General features: G+C 43.2%; 1 protein-coding gene across 2 annotated transcripts in view; it reads left to right on the top strand.

Annotated features, from left to right (window-relative positions):
* Window positions 1-14,733, top strand: part of ssbp2a (single stranded DNA binding protein 2a) — an 82,705-nt gene that overhangs the window by 19,416 nt on the left and 48,556 nt on the right. For both annotated transcript variants that reach the window (XM_063194442.1, XM_063194443.1), the window contains exons 2-3: window positions 5,261-5,333; window positions 14,146-14,207. In XM_063194442.1, coding sequence (XP_063050512.1) covers window positions 5,261-5,333; window positions 14,146-14,207 — 135 coding nt within the window. The remainder of the gene's footprint in view (window positions 1-5,260; window positions 5,334-14,145; window positions 14,208-14,733) is intronic.

Genomic DNA, 14,733 nt, shown 5'->3' with positions numbered 1-14,733 from the left:
CCACAGTATTTATTCCCCCCGAAAACTGCTGTCTTCACAGCAAAGCATATACAACCAATAATTCAAAATAAAAAAAGTTCTTGGATCCTTGGATGACGAAATAGAGGTTGAGTTTATGCCTGAGGTGAAGAAGAACAATTGTTTAATAAAATAGACGAGAGACTTTTTTTAAACAACTTTAATGGCGGGTGCTGAGACGCCTTTAAACCCTGTTTGCTCTGTTGATGTCAGGTTGGAGGTTGCTCAGGAATTGCTTGGCCATGGGTAAAGGGTGAGTGCCACAGGGTTGATGGCTGGCTGCCTGGCCGTTATTCAGTCTGGGTGTATATAAATGAAGACAGGCCCCACATTACGATAAAAGCGAGGCTGTTTTTTTTTTTAGGGGGAAAGTAATGCATTTAAATTCACAGAAAGCCATCAAACGACAGAGAGGCATTTGTGTGTATATCAGGATGTAGAATGGAAAAGTTTTGCTGATGAAAACCTAAAAACTAGAAAAAAACACAATAAGTCTTGTGCCTGGGGGTAGAATAAAGTAAGCTGGATATTCCTTCCTTTGCATATTGATACTTGAATGCATTGAATGCAATTAATTTTTTTAAACAATCTGAGAATGAACTAGGATTGCAAAAAATGTGTTAACTAGGGCTGGGACATTAACTAGTTAATTTCCATTAATTAATCACAGGGTTCGATTAATTAATTAACGAGATTTTAAAAATTAATCTCAGTATAATATAGCTACTTAGTTCTGGATTAGACCAGTGGAGGGCAGTATTACGCCTGATGGTGAACAGCCTGCTGAAATTAATAATGTTTTTAGATTACGCTTATTTATTGTAATTATTCAAAATCCATGTGAAAAAATATTTTTTTTCACTGTTCTCAAGTCAGATATTTAAACGTGATTAAAATGTGATTAATTCGATTAATTAATATCAAAGCCTATAAATTAATGCGATTAAAATTTTTAATCGGGTCCCAGCCCTGGTGTTAGCATGACGCGACTAAATGTATGTAGTGATGATATGAATGTAGGCCGATGTATTTTGCAACTAGAAATGCACCCAGAGTGTGCAGACCTCCGCCAAGGAAGTTCAGTTTGTTTTTAGACACATAAGATACTTGTGAAATGATGTGGTGTCATTTTATGCAGATTTACGTATACACACTATTAGTGTGTTCAGAGAATTAAATAGTCAAGTTGTAACCAAATGATATCTATCTTTTTTTATAATTACCATGTCAGCCTTACGTGATACATGCCCCTCATAATCACAACCGTTGTTTTATTAGCCTATAGGCCTAGTGCAATTTTAACAGCATAGTCCCATATAGACCTATGTGCGTAGCCTAACAGGTAAACATCATCCCGCTTTGAGAGAGCTTTAGATCACGCTGGAATGGAACTGTACATTAGTGAAGGGATAGTCTAATGATTTTGACCAACATTGTCAACTAAAACAACAAAACAATTTTTGCCTACGAGAATAGGCATCCTCTGGGCCACTGCGGTCTTGGCGTTCTCGGCATTTCCTTCCCCGCATTTAGCTCATTGAAAATTATTCAAAGTTGTTAATCTGTCCACGGGCATCATGCTGTCGGGCTGTCTGGTCTCTGTCCATCTCGTAAACAACTTGGGTTAACTTTAAATGAAGCGAAGGGGGTGCCATGAATTTAACCAGCATTGTGAACTGACACGTCACAAATTCCATAGCCTATTTGGGCAACTGTCCATCTTGGAAACAACTTGGGTTAACTTTAAATGTAGCGAAGGGGGTGTAATGATCTTTACCAGCATTGTGAACTACGCAGTCACAAATTAATTAATTTGACAGGATTGTTTGTTAACTTCAACGACAAGGGTGTAGCCCCGGTTGCCTGCTGATGTGCAACTTTTTAGGTGAAAATTAATGCACTTGGGTAGTCTATTGGAGCTGGCGGCAAAGGATAGAGTCCCATGGCGTAGGGAGTCCTTTGCGGAGGTAATTAAGAAACAAGAGCGATCAGAAATAGCAACCAGGCCCTTGCCCTTGATGTGGTGGCTTTGGGCGCTGCCTGCAAATGACTCAAACACTGCAGGTGGACAAACAGACAAATAAATAGACAGGTGAAGAACCGTAGAAGTGCACTGTTCCATCCAAGTAATATTGTAAGATTCATGTTTGACAGACTAAGCGAACAGTCAGCTCTGGTGAAAGGCCTCATGTCTCCATAGGCAGGTTGGTTGGTTACTTTGCTGTAATGCGCTGCATTTCCTTTTTTAATATATATATACAGTATATATATATATTGGTCTTTTACGACTTTATTGATGATACTGTAGGACAGTTTGAGAGGTGGACAGGAAGCGAATTGGGAGAGAGGTGGGGAGGGGTCAGCAAAGGACCCGGGCCGGGAATCGAACCCAGGTCGGCCGCATGGCAGACGAGTACCCTGCCGGTTGGCCACGGCAGGGCCCCTACCCGTTGGCCACGGCAGGGCCAATGCTCTGCATTTCAATTGTTGTGATAGACTGTGCAGTGTCCAGAAAACACACTGCCAAACACCATCCATTGCTGTGAGTGCTGTTAGTGTCAGCATATAATGTGCAGTTAAAGTGTCCATGACCCTTTTTAATTAGGTCCCCGTCTATTCAGCATTAGAATATGTGAGATTGCTATCGGTAAACGATATTCCCCACGCAGCCTTAGCCTACTGTTTGCAATGGTCCTTCATTTAAGTAGTTCCTACTCCGGATTATTTTCATCTGTGTAATTCAGCAAATGCGGTAACGTTATACATAATATATACATAAATAGGCCTATATATAGACAGGACTCTTGGTCCTGGCAAATGGTAGCCTGTGTGCTTGCGTATGTTTAGAGAGCTTTTCTCATGTAACTTTTCGTATTATTTACTACATTACGTTTCAAGTTTATTTAGCCATTTCAACAGTATAGAAATACAGTTGAAAGCATTTACAGACCTTTTGAGCGCCATGGTGTATGTGTTTTTCAATCTACCAGCAATCTGTGTGTCTCTCTTTCAACACCTCACTGTTGGGTACTGTGAATATTCCAGCTCTGAATATGGCAAATGTAGGATTTGGTCTCAAGTTATGTAACAAAGAATGACTCATTCAGTGCTACACAGTAAAGCATGCAGTATTAATTCCACACTTAGTGAGTACTCTGTCACCAAATTCAATCTAAAAGATGTTAAATCAACAGGAGGAAGTGTTGAATTACTGTAACACTGCATTTTTTCTGTTTAGCACAGCTACACGTAAGCTTAGTGTTGTCAGGTTATGTAGTTTTGCTTTTTTGATGTGATCCACCTGAATTAATCACCTAACAGCTCATCGCCAGCGAGTGGCTAACTTCCACTGGGAGTTGAAAAACATCAGTTAGTGCTCATGTCAGTGGTCATCATACATAATATATCCCTCTCTGATGTAAATACATCCCTCTCCTATGTTTTGTCTGTAGAATAACAACCTTGGATTCTCGTTCTTTTCTTTTATCTTTTTATTTTTTTTATTTTTTTTACTGCATTTCATGTATACTTTAGTTGTTTATGTTGACATATTGCACTATGTCTATGTCCACCTGTGCTTTTGTGTGTGTCCTGCTTTGCCTGCACTTTTCCACTTTGCAGGTTGTCTATGTCCTTGGCGATTGGAGTGCTTTTGTATTGTACGCTTTTTTCTGTTTGACCATGTCTTGCTTTTAGCCATTTTTGATTGTTTAATTTTAGTCTTTTAGCCGTTTAGTTTGACACTGCGCAGCCCTTTGGCCAGTTCCCACTGTTTTTAAATGTGCTATACAAATTAAACTCACTAACTGTACTTTCTGGTGTTGAGGCCACATTTGCATCTATGCTGAGATCCCCTTTGCCAAGGGCTTGTCATCAGTATTATTTGGCATTGACACAGCGAGCCAGAGGCACACCTGCCACAAATACCCAAAGCTCTGCTGTGCTGCACTTTCATGGTGAATCTCTCTTGACTAAAACATGGCTCAGGGCCCCTTTAAAGAGGTTGGTTAGTTGATGACATGGCAGTGAAGTGTTGCAGTACAGTACCTTGAAATGGTGAACTCTGTTGACATCACCTGTTACATCATAGCCAATGAAATCCTTCTCTACTCTTCTACTCATAATCTAGAGGGGAAATAAAATGATTGTGCTTCCCATGCTGTACTTAAGGCATTCCAGCAAATATGGCCTATTGAAAGTGTTGGCATTTCCCTCTTCGGTATACAGTATATCTTCTAGAGCAGTGTTTCCCAACCAGGGGTACGTGTACCACCAGGGGTACGTGAGCACACCTCAGGGGGTACTTGTAAAAAAATAATAATAACAAATATATGGAGTCACATTGGGATAGAGGAACATATATAGAGCATGAGTGAGAGAGGTTCAAAATATGACAAAATTGCTTTGGGGGTACGCAGGACAATAAAGGTTGGGAATCACTGTTCTAGAGTATGTTTGTTATACACAATTGTGCTACCAACACAGTCATGCCTGGTATTGCTCAGAGTACAGAAACTTACATAGATTTTTTGAAATTTTCTGGTCCTTGTCAATTGAACTGTCATACTGTTGTAAACTTTGACATGGTACCAGCATAGTGGCAGCCAGGCCATGCCATACCCTTTGCTCTCTGCTTCTCTTAGAGCATCGCCAGGCCAATGCAGTGCTGATGGAAATAGGGACAAAAGACACTGAGAGAAAGCGAGAGAAAGCAGGAAATATATATAACGGGCAGAAAATGATAATGATCGGATTATGGTGTTGCAGCCCCAGGGAACTGCACTGACGTGAGGAGGGGAGAGCAGAGCAGACAAGAGTAAAGAAAAGCTGAGGAGGAGAGGAGAGGAGAGGAGAGGAGAGAGTACCGCTATCATAAAATTAATAATGTACTGTAAATGTTTCTTGTGTGTATTCGTGCATGTACTGTGTACTGTGGGCATGTAAGTGTTTTGTTAAGTTGGGGATATCTTTTGAACTAAATCTGAATTTGCTATTTGGTCTTGAGGTCAGAAAAAAATCATATATTCAAATTACATGGTCTCTCTTTCCCACTCTCCTTCCTCATTCCATTTCTCTGTTCACCCCTCTTTCTTACTGTCTCTCCCCACCCCCTTCTCTTCTCTTCTCTTCTCTTCTCTTCTCTTCTCTTCTCTTCTCTTCTCTTCTCTTCTCTTCTCTTCTCTTCTCTTCTCTTCTCTTCTCTTCTCTTCTCTTCTCTTCTCTTCTCTTCTCTTCTCTGCAGATTAGCGCTGTATGTGTACGAGTACTTGCTACATGTGGGAGCCCAGAAGTCTGCACAGACCTTCCTTTCGGAGGTAGGTGAGCTGAGGGATGCTCTCTCTCTCTCTCTCTCTCTCTGTCTCTCTCTCTCTCTCTCTCTCTCTCTCTCTCTCTCTCTCTGTCTCTCTCTCTCAAACTGATATAGAGACATACATACATGTACTCACGCTGAAAAACAAACATAGGCCTACAGATAAAGACAAGTAAGTGTGCACTCAGACACACACACATGCACACACACACACACACACACACACACACATACAGATAAAGATACACAGATAAGGAAAACACACACACACACACACACACACATGTGTGCATGTGCGCGCACACTCACTCACACACACACACACACACACACACACACACACACACACACACACACACACACACACACACACACACACAGACACTCACACACACACACACACACACACACACACACACACACACACAGTATGCAGTCAGTCTTACACACGGATAGAGACACACCATCAGGCACATGCATGTATAGCACACCGAGAAACGCAGACGGTCATCGCCAAGCAGACAAGCCCTCTCGTCTCGTGTCCTATCCGTCTGCCAGGAGCTATGGCCAGGACCGCTGACAGTTTTTGCTTGGCCCATGACAAAGTCATCAGAAAGGGCCCCCCACCCAATACAAACAATTTAATGAGGAGCCAATTCTGGGCCCCCTATCTCCCTGGGCCCGGGACAACATACTCCTTTGTCCCCCCTGTCTGCGCACCTGGCTATGGCTGTGAGTGGCTGAATGATGGCAGAGTGGTCGCCGTGCTATGCTGCGCTGCACTGGGGATGCAGAGTCCAGAGATAATTGAATTACACCCAGTGCTGAGCTGGCAGGCCAGCCAGGTCACCCAGCGTCCAGCTAATGGAATTGGAGAGGGCGACGGAGAGGGGGACGGAGAGAGGTGGATAGGGGGATGGAGAGAGATGGGAGGGGGGTGGAGAAGGGGATGGAGAGGGGGACGGAGAGAGATGGGATGGGGGTGGAGAGGGGGATGTAGAGGGGGATGGAGAGAGATGGGATGGGGGTGGAGAGGGGGATGGAGAGGGGGAGGGAGAGAGAGGGGAGGGGAGAGGAGAGGGGGATGGAGAGAGATGGAAGGGGGATGGATAGGGGTAGGAGAAGGGGACGGAGAGGGGGGTGTAGAGAGATGGGAGGGGGGTGGAGAGGGTTAGGAGAAGGGGACGGAGAGGGGTGTAGAGAGAGAGAGAGAGGGAGGAGAGGGGGATGTAGAGAGATGGGAGGAGTGTGGAGAGGGGTAGGAGAAGGGGAAGGGGAGGGGGGAGGTAGAGAGAGGGGAGAGGGGTGGAGAGGGGTTGGAGGTGCACAAAGAGGGGGGTGTAGAGGGCTAGGAGCGAGGCAAAGAGGGGGACAGGAGGGGAATTCAGAGGGGGAATGGAGAGGAGCATGAAGAGGGGGCGGGCGGGGGGTGAAGAGCAAGAGGAGAACTGGAAGAGGGATGGAGAGGGGAACAGAAACGTGGGTGGAGAGGTGCATGAGCTGGGGACAGTAGGGGATGGAGAGGGCTGACAGGGGATGTGAGAAGAGCAGGAGTGGATGGGGGGGGAGGGGGGACGGGGGATGAGGAGAAGGGTTGAGAAAGGGAGGAGGATGAGGATGGATACTCAAAGGTGATGAAGATTAGCAGAGGGGGATGAAGCTTTTTCAGATAAGATACTGTCTTTGATCATTGCTTAGTATATGTGATATGGAGAATGGTGTTCAGATGTTGCATCAGCAAAGGTTCTGTGTGCGTCCTGATCCTGGCCTGACAAATGTGATTCGCACAGAAGGTTTAGAACTGCCCAATTGAAACGATTACTGGTCGTGGTGAATTTCATTAATGTTTGAAATGTGTGTCCGATTTTTGGTTGTGACATTGAGAAGTGATTATGGTTGGGGGGTGGGGGTGGGTTTGAGGGGGTGGGGGTGTGTGTGGGGGGGGTGAAGCCTGTTGAAGTTTAAAATGTACATCCCCCTCCCTGGCCTCTCCCCCATTTAAGGTCATTTATCTGGCAACAAGAATGATATCTTCCCAGAACACTTGGCCCAGATGTCAGGGCAGCCATGGCTCAGTGGTTAGAGCGCTGGCCTTTAGATCAAAAGGTTGTATGTTCAAATCCCCCCCTTACCAGCACCTTCATCCATGAAGCGCCCTTGAGCAAAGCACCTAACCCCACTTTGCTCCAGGGACTGTAACCAATACCCTGTACCTAAATAACTGTAAGTTGCTTTGGATATAAAAGAGTCAGCCTAGTGTAATGTAATGTAATGTAAACGTGGAGGGAAATGGACTGTGATTAGAGCATGGCTGGCAAGGCTAAAGAAGGCCTACTGCCAGTCAGGGGTGTAACTAGAGCAAGTTCAGCAGGTGCACCCTCACCAGGGCCTAGGTGACCTCCAGGGGCCCATCACCATCCCAGAAAGGAAAATGAAACGAGAACTTTGTTAAATTCTGATTTGGAGATGAAAATAATTGGCCTGTCTCAATTATCGTAAGTTATCAAAACTGCATTACATTTCCTAAGGGAAAATCAACCTGGAAGTCCATGTATTAGATACGAAATATCCTAAAATCTCATCAACCTCTTAGAGCCTGTGGTAGATACTTGCACTAGGAACGGACTTTTAACGACAATGCTGCCAGTTGTTTGCTTTTATGGACAGTAGTCGAAGGATAAGAGGGTCCTGCTTATCAACAAAGCTTTGGAGAGTCCAGAGACTGTAGTAGTATCAAAGATTTTCTTAGTTCTATCCCTTTAGAACAGGGATGTCAAACTCAGGCCCGGGGGCCATATTTGGCCCGCCGAGCCATTTTATTCGGCCCGCGAGATCATTTCAAATGTCTATTATAGTTGGCCCACAAACACCATCAATGTATAGCATAATAGGACTTGAACATGAAAGAGGATGTGCAGAAACATTTGAACTAACAAATATGATGGGAAAGAGTGTATGTGAAATTTAACTATGAGTATGAAGTGTATGCATGCACAATTTTCGTTTTTTTTTAGAAATAATTGTGGAATTCGACCCGCGACTTCGTTACAGATTTTTATTTTGGCCCTCAGTCAATTTGAGTTTGACACCCCTGCTTTAGAACATCTATACTACCACTGAATTTACAACATTGGCCATTGTGTTGTTGTTATTTCTTTGCATTTATGTTCCTTAGTAGTATGCCAGTGCTGAAGCAAGACTACATCTCTGGTACTGACATTAGTGTTGGTTAAGTTAGATTAGAATATATTCAGGCAGGCAGCCATTCAAGCGGCACAGACACTCACTGAACAGACCAGGGGAAGCGTGCCCTCTTTGTTTGAGCTGGGAGTGCACATTAGCCAAGCTGCATTAGCTGTATGTGTAAACTGGCCTTTTAATAGGCTGTTATCCTCTTGAGCCGCGATTGCCAGACACACATGTTTATGGTGACTGTTCAGGGAAGCATTTCCCGCTCGGAATGTTGGTTTGAAAACAAAAGCCTTTTTTTTGTTTTTTAATGGTCCAGGATTACTTACTGACTTACTTGTTCAGACCTTACCATTAGGACTGATTTGCAGTTTGTTTTGTTTGTGGGTTTTTTTTTTGGGGGGGGGCGAATAATGGGAAGTGAGAAGCCAAGTAGGGAATGAAACGAGTGGAGTAAATAAGAGCACCTTTTTAAAGTAACCTACAAAACTAAGAATGGAGTTGAAAAGTGCTTAAACGAGAGGAGAACGTCTTAACACAAATAGAAGCAACTCTAAATGGCCCGAGGCAAAGACAGGTTTTATTTATAGAACCCTGTTAATGCATAGAGGCAGTTGCACGTGTGCGGTGCACATAACAGCGACCAAAAGACCAGATAGAGTAAAAGACAGATGAAAACATTTTGAAAATGGTTTGGATAATGAAGAAAACTAGCTAAAACTAGTTAGAGAAAAAAAGTCAATAAATACATAAAGCCCTAGAAGGTGTGTGTCACTAGTGAGTCCAATAGCACAAAAGCCATATTTCAGCTTGGAATGAATGAATGAATGAATGAATGAATGAATGAATGAATGAATGAATGAATGAATGAATGAATGAATGAATGAATGAATGAATGAATGAATGAATCTTTATTGTCCACAGGTGTGGAAACTTGTCTTCAGTTTCACCATGTACAAGACACATAGGACAGGTGATACATTACACAATTAGAGGCATTACACATTTAGGACAGACACTCCATTGCACACAAAAATAATCAGGAATACCACTCTAATGTATATAAATAGATAGGTGAAATCTAAGAATGTAACAAATACAAACTCCAATATTTTGTTTCATTGTGTCCTTTTTCCTGGTATGGTTTTTCCGTCTCCGCATACCACCCAAAAACAAGTCCCCCATAGAACAACCCACTCCCTCCTCCCTCCAACCTCTGATGTGATGGCAGCCTCTCAGAAAAAAATACCAGCCCTCAGATGGGAGATAATGGCGCCGCACACACACACACACACACACACACACACACACACACACACACACACACACACACACACACACACACACACACACACACACACACACTCAGCCCTGTACACAAAATCATCAGACACATAGGCAAGCATCCAGACTTGCAATAGTATTACCCCCCCCACCCACCCGCCCCCACCCCAGATATTACTGAAGCAAACATGAAAGGGACAGAACTCCCTCTCAGAACTATCTCATCATGTTTGGACATCTCTCTTTCTTACTTCCCATTCTCTCTCTCTTTCTCCTACCTTTCTTCCTCCCTCTCTCCCTGTCTTATACTGCATCTCTCTCTCTCTGTCCTCATTGTGCTAAACTGAGAGAGACCAACACAGACAAGCACACACACGCAAAAACAAGTATGAGTGTGTGGGAAGCACAGTGAGGACATTCAGGCGGGCGAACAGGCAGGGAGGCAGGCAGACGGGTGGTGAGGCGAGGAGTCAAGCAGGCAGGCAGGCAGGCAGGCAGGCAGACGGGTGGTGAGGCGAGGAGTCAAGCAGGCAAGCAGGTAGACAGACAGAGGGGTGGTCAGGCAGATGGGTGGTCAGGTCTTTAGCGCTAGCTAGTGGATGCTCCTCTGTAGCGTGATGCAATGAATAGCAGCTTAGGGGACAGCGCTCACTCCAGCTCATCCTCTACTAAATGGACACAAGGTTTTAGGCTGGCTGTACAGTACATTTTGCCGTTAGATACACAGTAAATTCTGCAGTGCTCATTTAACACTTAGAGAGTTCATTTGAGTCCATTTGGACTGAAATGAACTCTGTAAGTGTTGAATTAACACCACACCATTTACTGTGTATAGACGAAATAGCGCTACTCATGTTGGTCCTACTCTTGTAGTGTTAAATTAGCACTGCAACATTTCCTGTGTGGATTCCTCTTCTCAGGTGCATTGGACAGCTACCCTGTTTGTGTTGAGTTTTGGAAAATATTGTGCAGCCATTTGGCCCTCTACCAAACAGCTGCCCACTTATCCGTCTTGTGTCTAGGATAAATGGAAATGATTTCTTGGCTTTTTTTTGAGGATTTGATAGCCATTTTTTTTAATTTAAAAAGAAGGTTTTTCTGCCTTTATTTTTGAGAGGACAGTGGAGGAGAGACAGGAAATGAGTGGGGAGAGGGAGATGGGAAATTGGCAAATGAGCCAGGCTGGAATTGAACCTGGGTCACCAGCGTAGTAACCCAGTGCCCTACTGTTAGGCCACGGCAGGGCCTGCAACATTTAATTTGTCTTAATTTTCATGGTCTCTGGCATTTAGAGAGAAAATCTCAGCAAGTTACCAACCCTGTGACCAAACCTAGTGGGTGCTACTGAATCAACAGTAAGCTTGTGGTGTGTGGACTTGGAGTCACACTCACACCAAGGACTGTAATGAACGCTATATAGTTAAAAATAATTTCCTTTAAATTACATTATTCACATACCGTTGTAAATTCACATAGGGTAATATTTACAAAGAAAGGTTCTTCTGAACTGTAAATAATCTATTTATCAGTAACAAAAGTTGGAATTTATGGAATATCACACACAATCACATCCTTTAAAAAATATTTACTGTAGTTTTCTTTATTATTTTGTCCTTTATTTATCCATGAATGTCCTATTGAGACGAAGTACCTTTTCTTTCAGATTATCCTTGTCAAAATGGCAGCCAAACAAAAAACACATAATAAGGAAAATAAACGTAAAACACAGTGGCAGCTAAGAGCTTTGCGGAATAACTCTAAAAGCAATGCCATTGCTCAGCTCAGTGTATAAAATAAAATCTCCAATGGAGGCAGAGAGTCCATATTACATGCATTCTATAAGTCAGTCCAAATATGGTATGTGTAGCATCAAAAATTCAGTATGAGGGATAAAAGACTGTAGTAGTGTGGATGATCGCTGACGTACGTATACTTCTGATATGATCCGCTGACAGCATTTGCTGGGCCCAGGACCAAGTCATCTGAAAGGGCCTCCCACCCAATACATACAATTTAATGAGAATATTGTACCCCCTGTCAGCTTCCCTGCTTCTGATTATAGATATTTGGATAAAGAACCTGTCTGGGAAAGTTAATCCAAAGTTGTTCCTGGTGGAGGGTGGTGGTGGCCTGCTCGTGGGTAGCGGTTCTTCTTCCCTTCGGGCTATAAAATCCTTCCCATCTCTCCAGTGTAGTGGCAGGGACCGCGTACTATATAGGAGGTGTTGCCCATCTATGCAAACCCTATACAACTGCCATAGTATACAGCAACTAATCTGAGGTGATACAAGAGTGTACTCCTCCCAATAGAGGTCACAGGCTCTTGTATAACTGTGGTTACATTTTAAATGTCTGGGGGTCTTTGTAGATGAGTCAAATGTCATATTGATCACCTTGCATACAAATCATCCCCATCTCTTGCCCCCAAACATTCCCATCACTAGCAAACCAAAACACTCATTCTAGCTAAATACCCGCAGGTGTGCAATATTTGATGATTTGATGAAGAAAGATTCGAAAGTCATGGATTGTATCTCCAACCTTTAGTCATCTATTACAAACCTATAGCTAAAATCTCCTTTCCATGGTTAGCTGGGCTGTGTGTGTGTGTGTGTGTGTGTGTGTGTGTGTGTGTGTGTGTGTGTGTGTGTGTGTGTGTGTGTGTGTGTGTGTGTGTGTGTGTGTGTGTGTGTGTGTGTGTGTGTGTGTGTTGTGTGTGTGTGTGTGTGTGTGTGTGTGTGTGTGTGTGTGTTTGTGTGTGTGTGTGTGTGTGTGTGTTTGTGTATGTGTGTGTGGGTGCGTGCGTGCGTGCGTGCGTGTGTGTGTATGAGTGTGTTACAGACGTCGATATGTTGTATGGTGATGAGTGAATGCAGGTTAATATTGTTGCTTTGCATACGTACTGTATGTATTAGCCGTTGTCTCTGCATCATCAGTGTTCCCAGTTTGGCAGAATATTTGGCATGTAAAAAAATAGCCTTGCCTCATCCTCAACCTCATCGTCAAGTCAGGAGTTGCTACATTTACTTTCAACTAATTCGTTCTCTCATATTACCGAAAGCCAAATATCCCTTAACTTTTCTGTGAGCCCTGTATATATGGCTCTTTCCAGAGTTCTTCTGAAGTAAATTCCCAGCCTGGTTTCTTTGCTCCAGCCTCCATCTCAACCTCCTGATATGTAATTGCCTTATTGATTCTTTGCTTTGGCTCGGCACCTCATGTTGGTGTGTGTGAAGTAGTGAGTTCGTTGTGGTGAGTCTTCTAGTCCATTTCTTGTTACAGTTCATCACCCAGATAGAGGCCAGAGTCTGATGGGCAACGCGTACTAGTGATGCGCCCCATCAATGTTAGCTCTGTTTTTGCTTTTAAAAATATAAAGATAAAACATAAATGCAAAGGGAATATTTTGTTGTTGTTTTTGGTATTGATGTTGGCGATGCGATTCTAACCCTTTTACTACTATTTGGAATGAAAAAGCATTAAAAGTATTCTTGTTACTACTCACAAACTCTCATGTTGTTCAAGACGGTGTGTTTGCACAGATGCACGTTGCTATCTGTGAATATCATTAGTAATGGACAAAGAAAGATGGATAGACCAGGGGCCTATAATACAAAGCTGGTTCAGGAGTAAACCAGGTTAAGTTAAGAGGTAAATCATCCAATAGAAGAGCCTGGAGTCCTCATTCTTCGAAAACGAGGACTCCCGGCGCTTCTATTAGATGATTTACCTCTTAATGTACTGTAACCTGGTCTACTCCTGAACCAGCTTTGTACTACAGGCCTCAGGAAACACTTCAGTCAGCAATATTTCATTTTTTCTCCCCCCTTGCTTTGAGTAGTAGACTCATGAGAACCTCCTCAGAGCTACAACAAACACTTCAATGAGAACAAAGTCCTCAAGAGATTCATCAAGTGATGTTTACAGTATTATGACGACATCTCAGGCAAGGTGCATGTCTGAAATGGCTATTTGTGGTCCTGTCTCTTGCCTGCCTGGCTCACCCACAGTGAACCTCACAAGCAGGAAGGACAATAATGCATTTTATAAGCCTTGCTTGCACTCAGAAATGTAAAAGGTTGAAATGGTTTCTTTCCTTTCAGGTTTGTGTGTGGGTGTGTGTGCGTGCTTGTGTGTGCATGTGCACGTACACATATGAGTGTTGGGGTTGTTTTACTGTATATGTTTGTACTGTATGTTGGTTGCTTGATTGTTAAATATTTTGAAAATATTGTGGCCAGTTGAAGCTGAAGCTGGGGAATTACATACTATAATATCACTATCATTCAGTTCTTTGATTCATTTACATCACCAACGTTCATGTCATGTTTGCTTTTGTCCAGATTCGTTGGGAGAAGAACATCACGTTAGGAGAGCCTCCTGGGTTCCTTCACTCCTGGTGGTGGTGAGTTCATATGACTGTCTACATTCTCTCATATACTTATGATGTGTGTTTGAAACAAAACCGGTCTTTTTTTATTTTATTTTTAAGAAAATATTCACACCCTCCCTGTCATATGACTCTACATACTGTATTAGTAGTGGTGAACATCCACACTTCAGGAAATTAAAAAACAAATTGCCAGATATTACTGTAGTACTGTGTATGTACCATTGCATTTCACTGACTCGTTGGGGTGAGAAAAATGGCTGACTTGCCTGTGTCAAAAATGTTGTCAGCCCAGCCGTGGCTCAATTGGCTGGGCATTGAACTGCTACACCGGCGACCGGGGTTTGATTCCGGCCTGAGGTCATTTGCCAAACCTTCCCCCTCTCCCTCTCCCCACTCGCTTCCTTTCACCAAAATAAAGGCGCAAAAGCCCCCCCCCCAAAAAAAAAAAAAAAAAAAATTTAAAACTGTTATTGTCAACTCTGGCTGCCATTCCTCTCCAAAACCCCATTTAATACACTTACTGAATGACTGAAACTGA

This window comes from Engraulis encrasicolus, chromosome 3, assembly GCF_034702125.1.
Source record: "Engraulis encrasicolus isolate BLACKSEA-1 chromosome 3, IST_EnEncr_1.0, whole genome shotgun sequence".
Classification (NCBI taxonomy): domain Eukaryota; kingdom Metazoa; phylum Chordata; class Actinopteri; order Clupeiformes; family Engraulidae; genus Engraulis; species Engraulis encrasicolus.
Note: the sequence above shows the minus strand (reverse complement) of the source record. Positions and strands in the feature narration are given on the sequence as shown.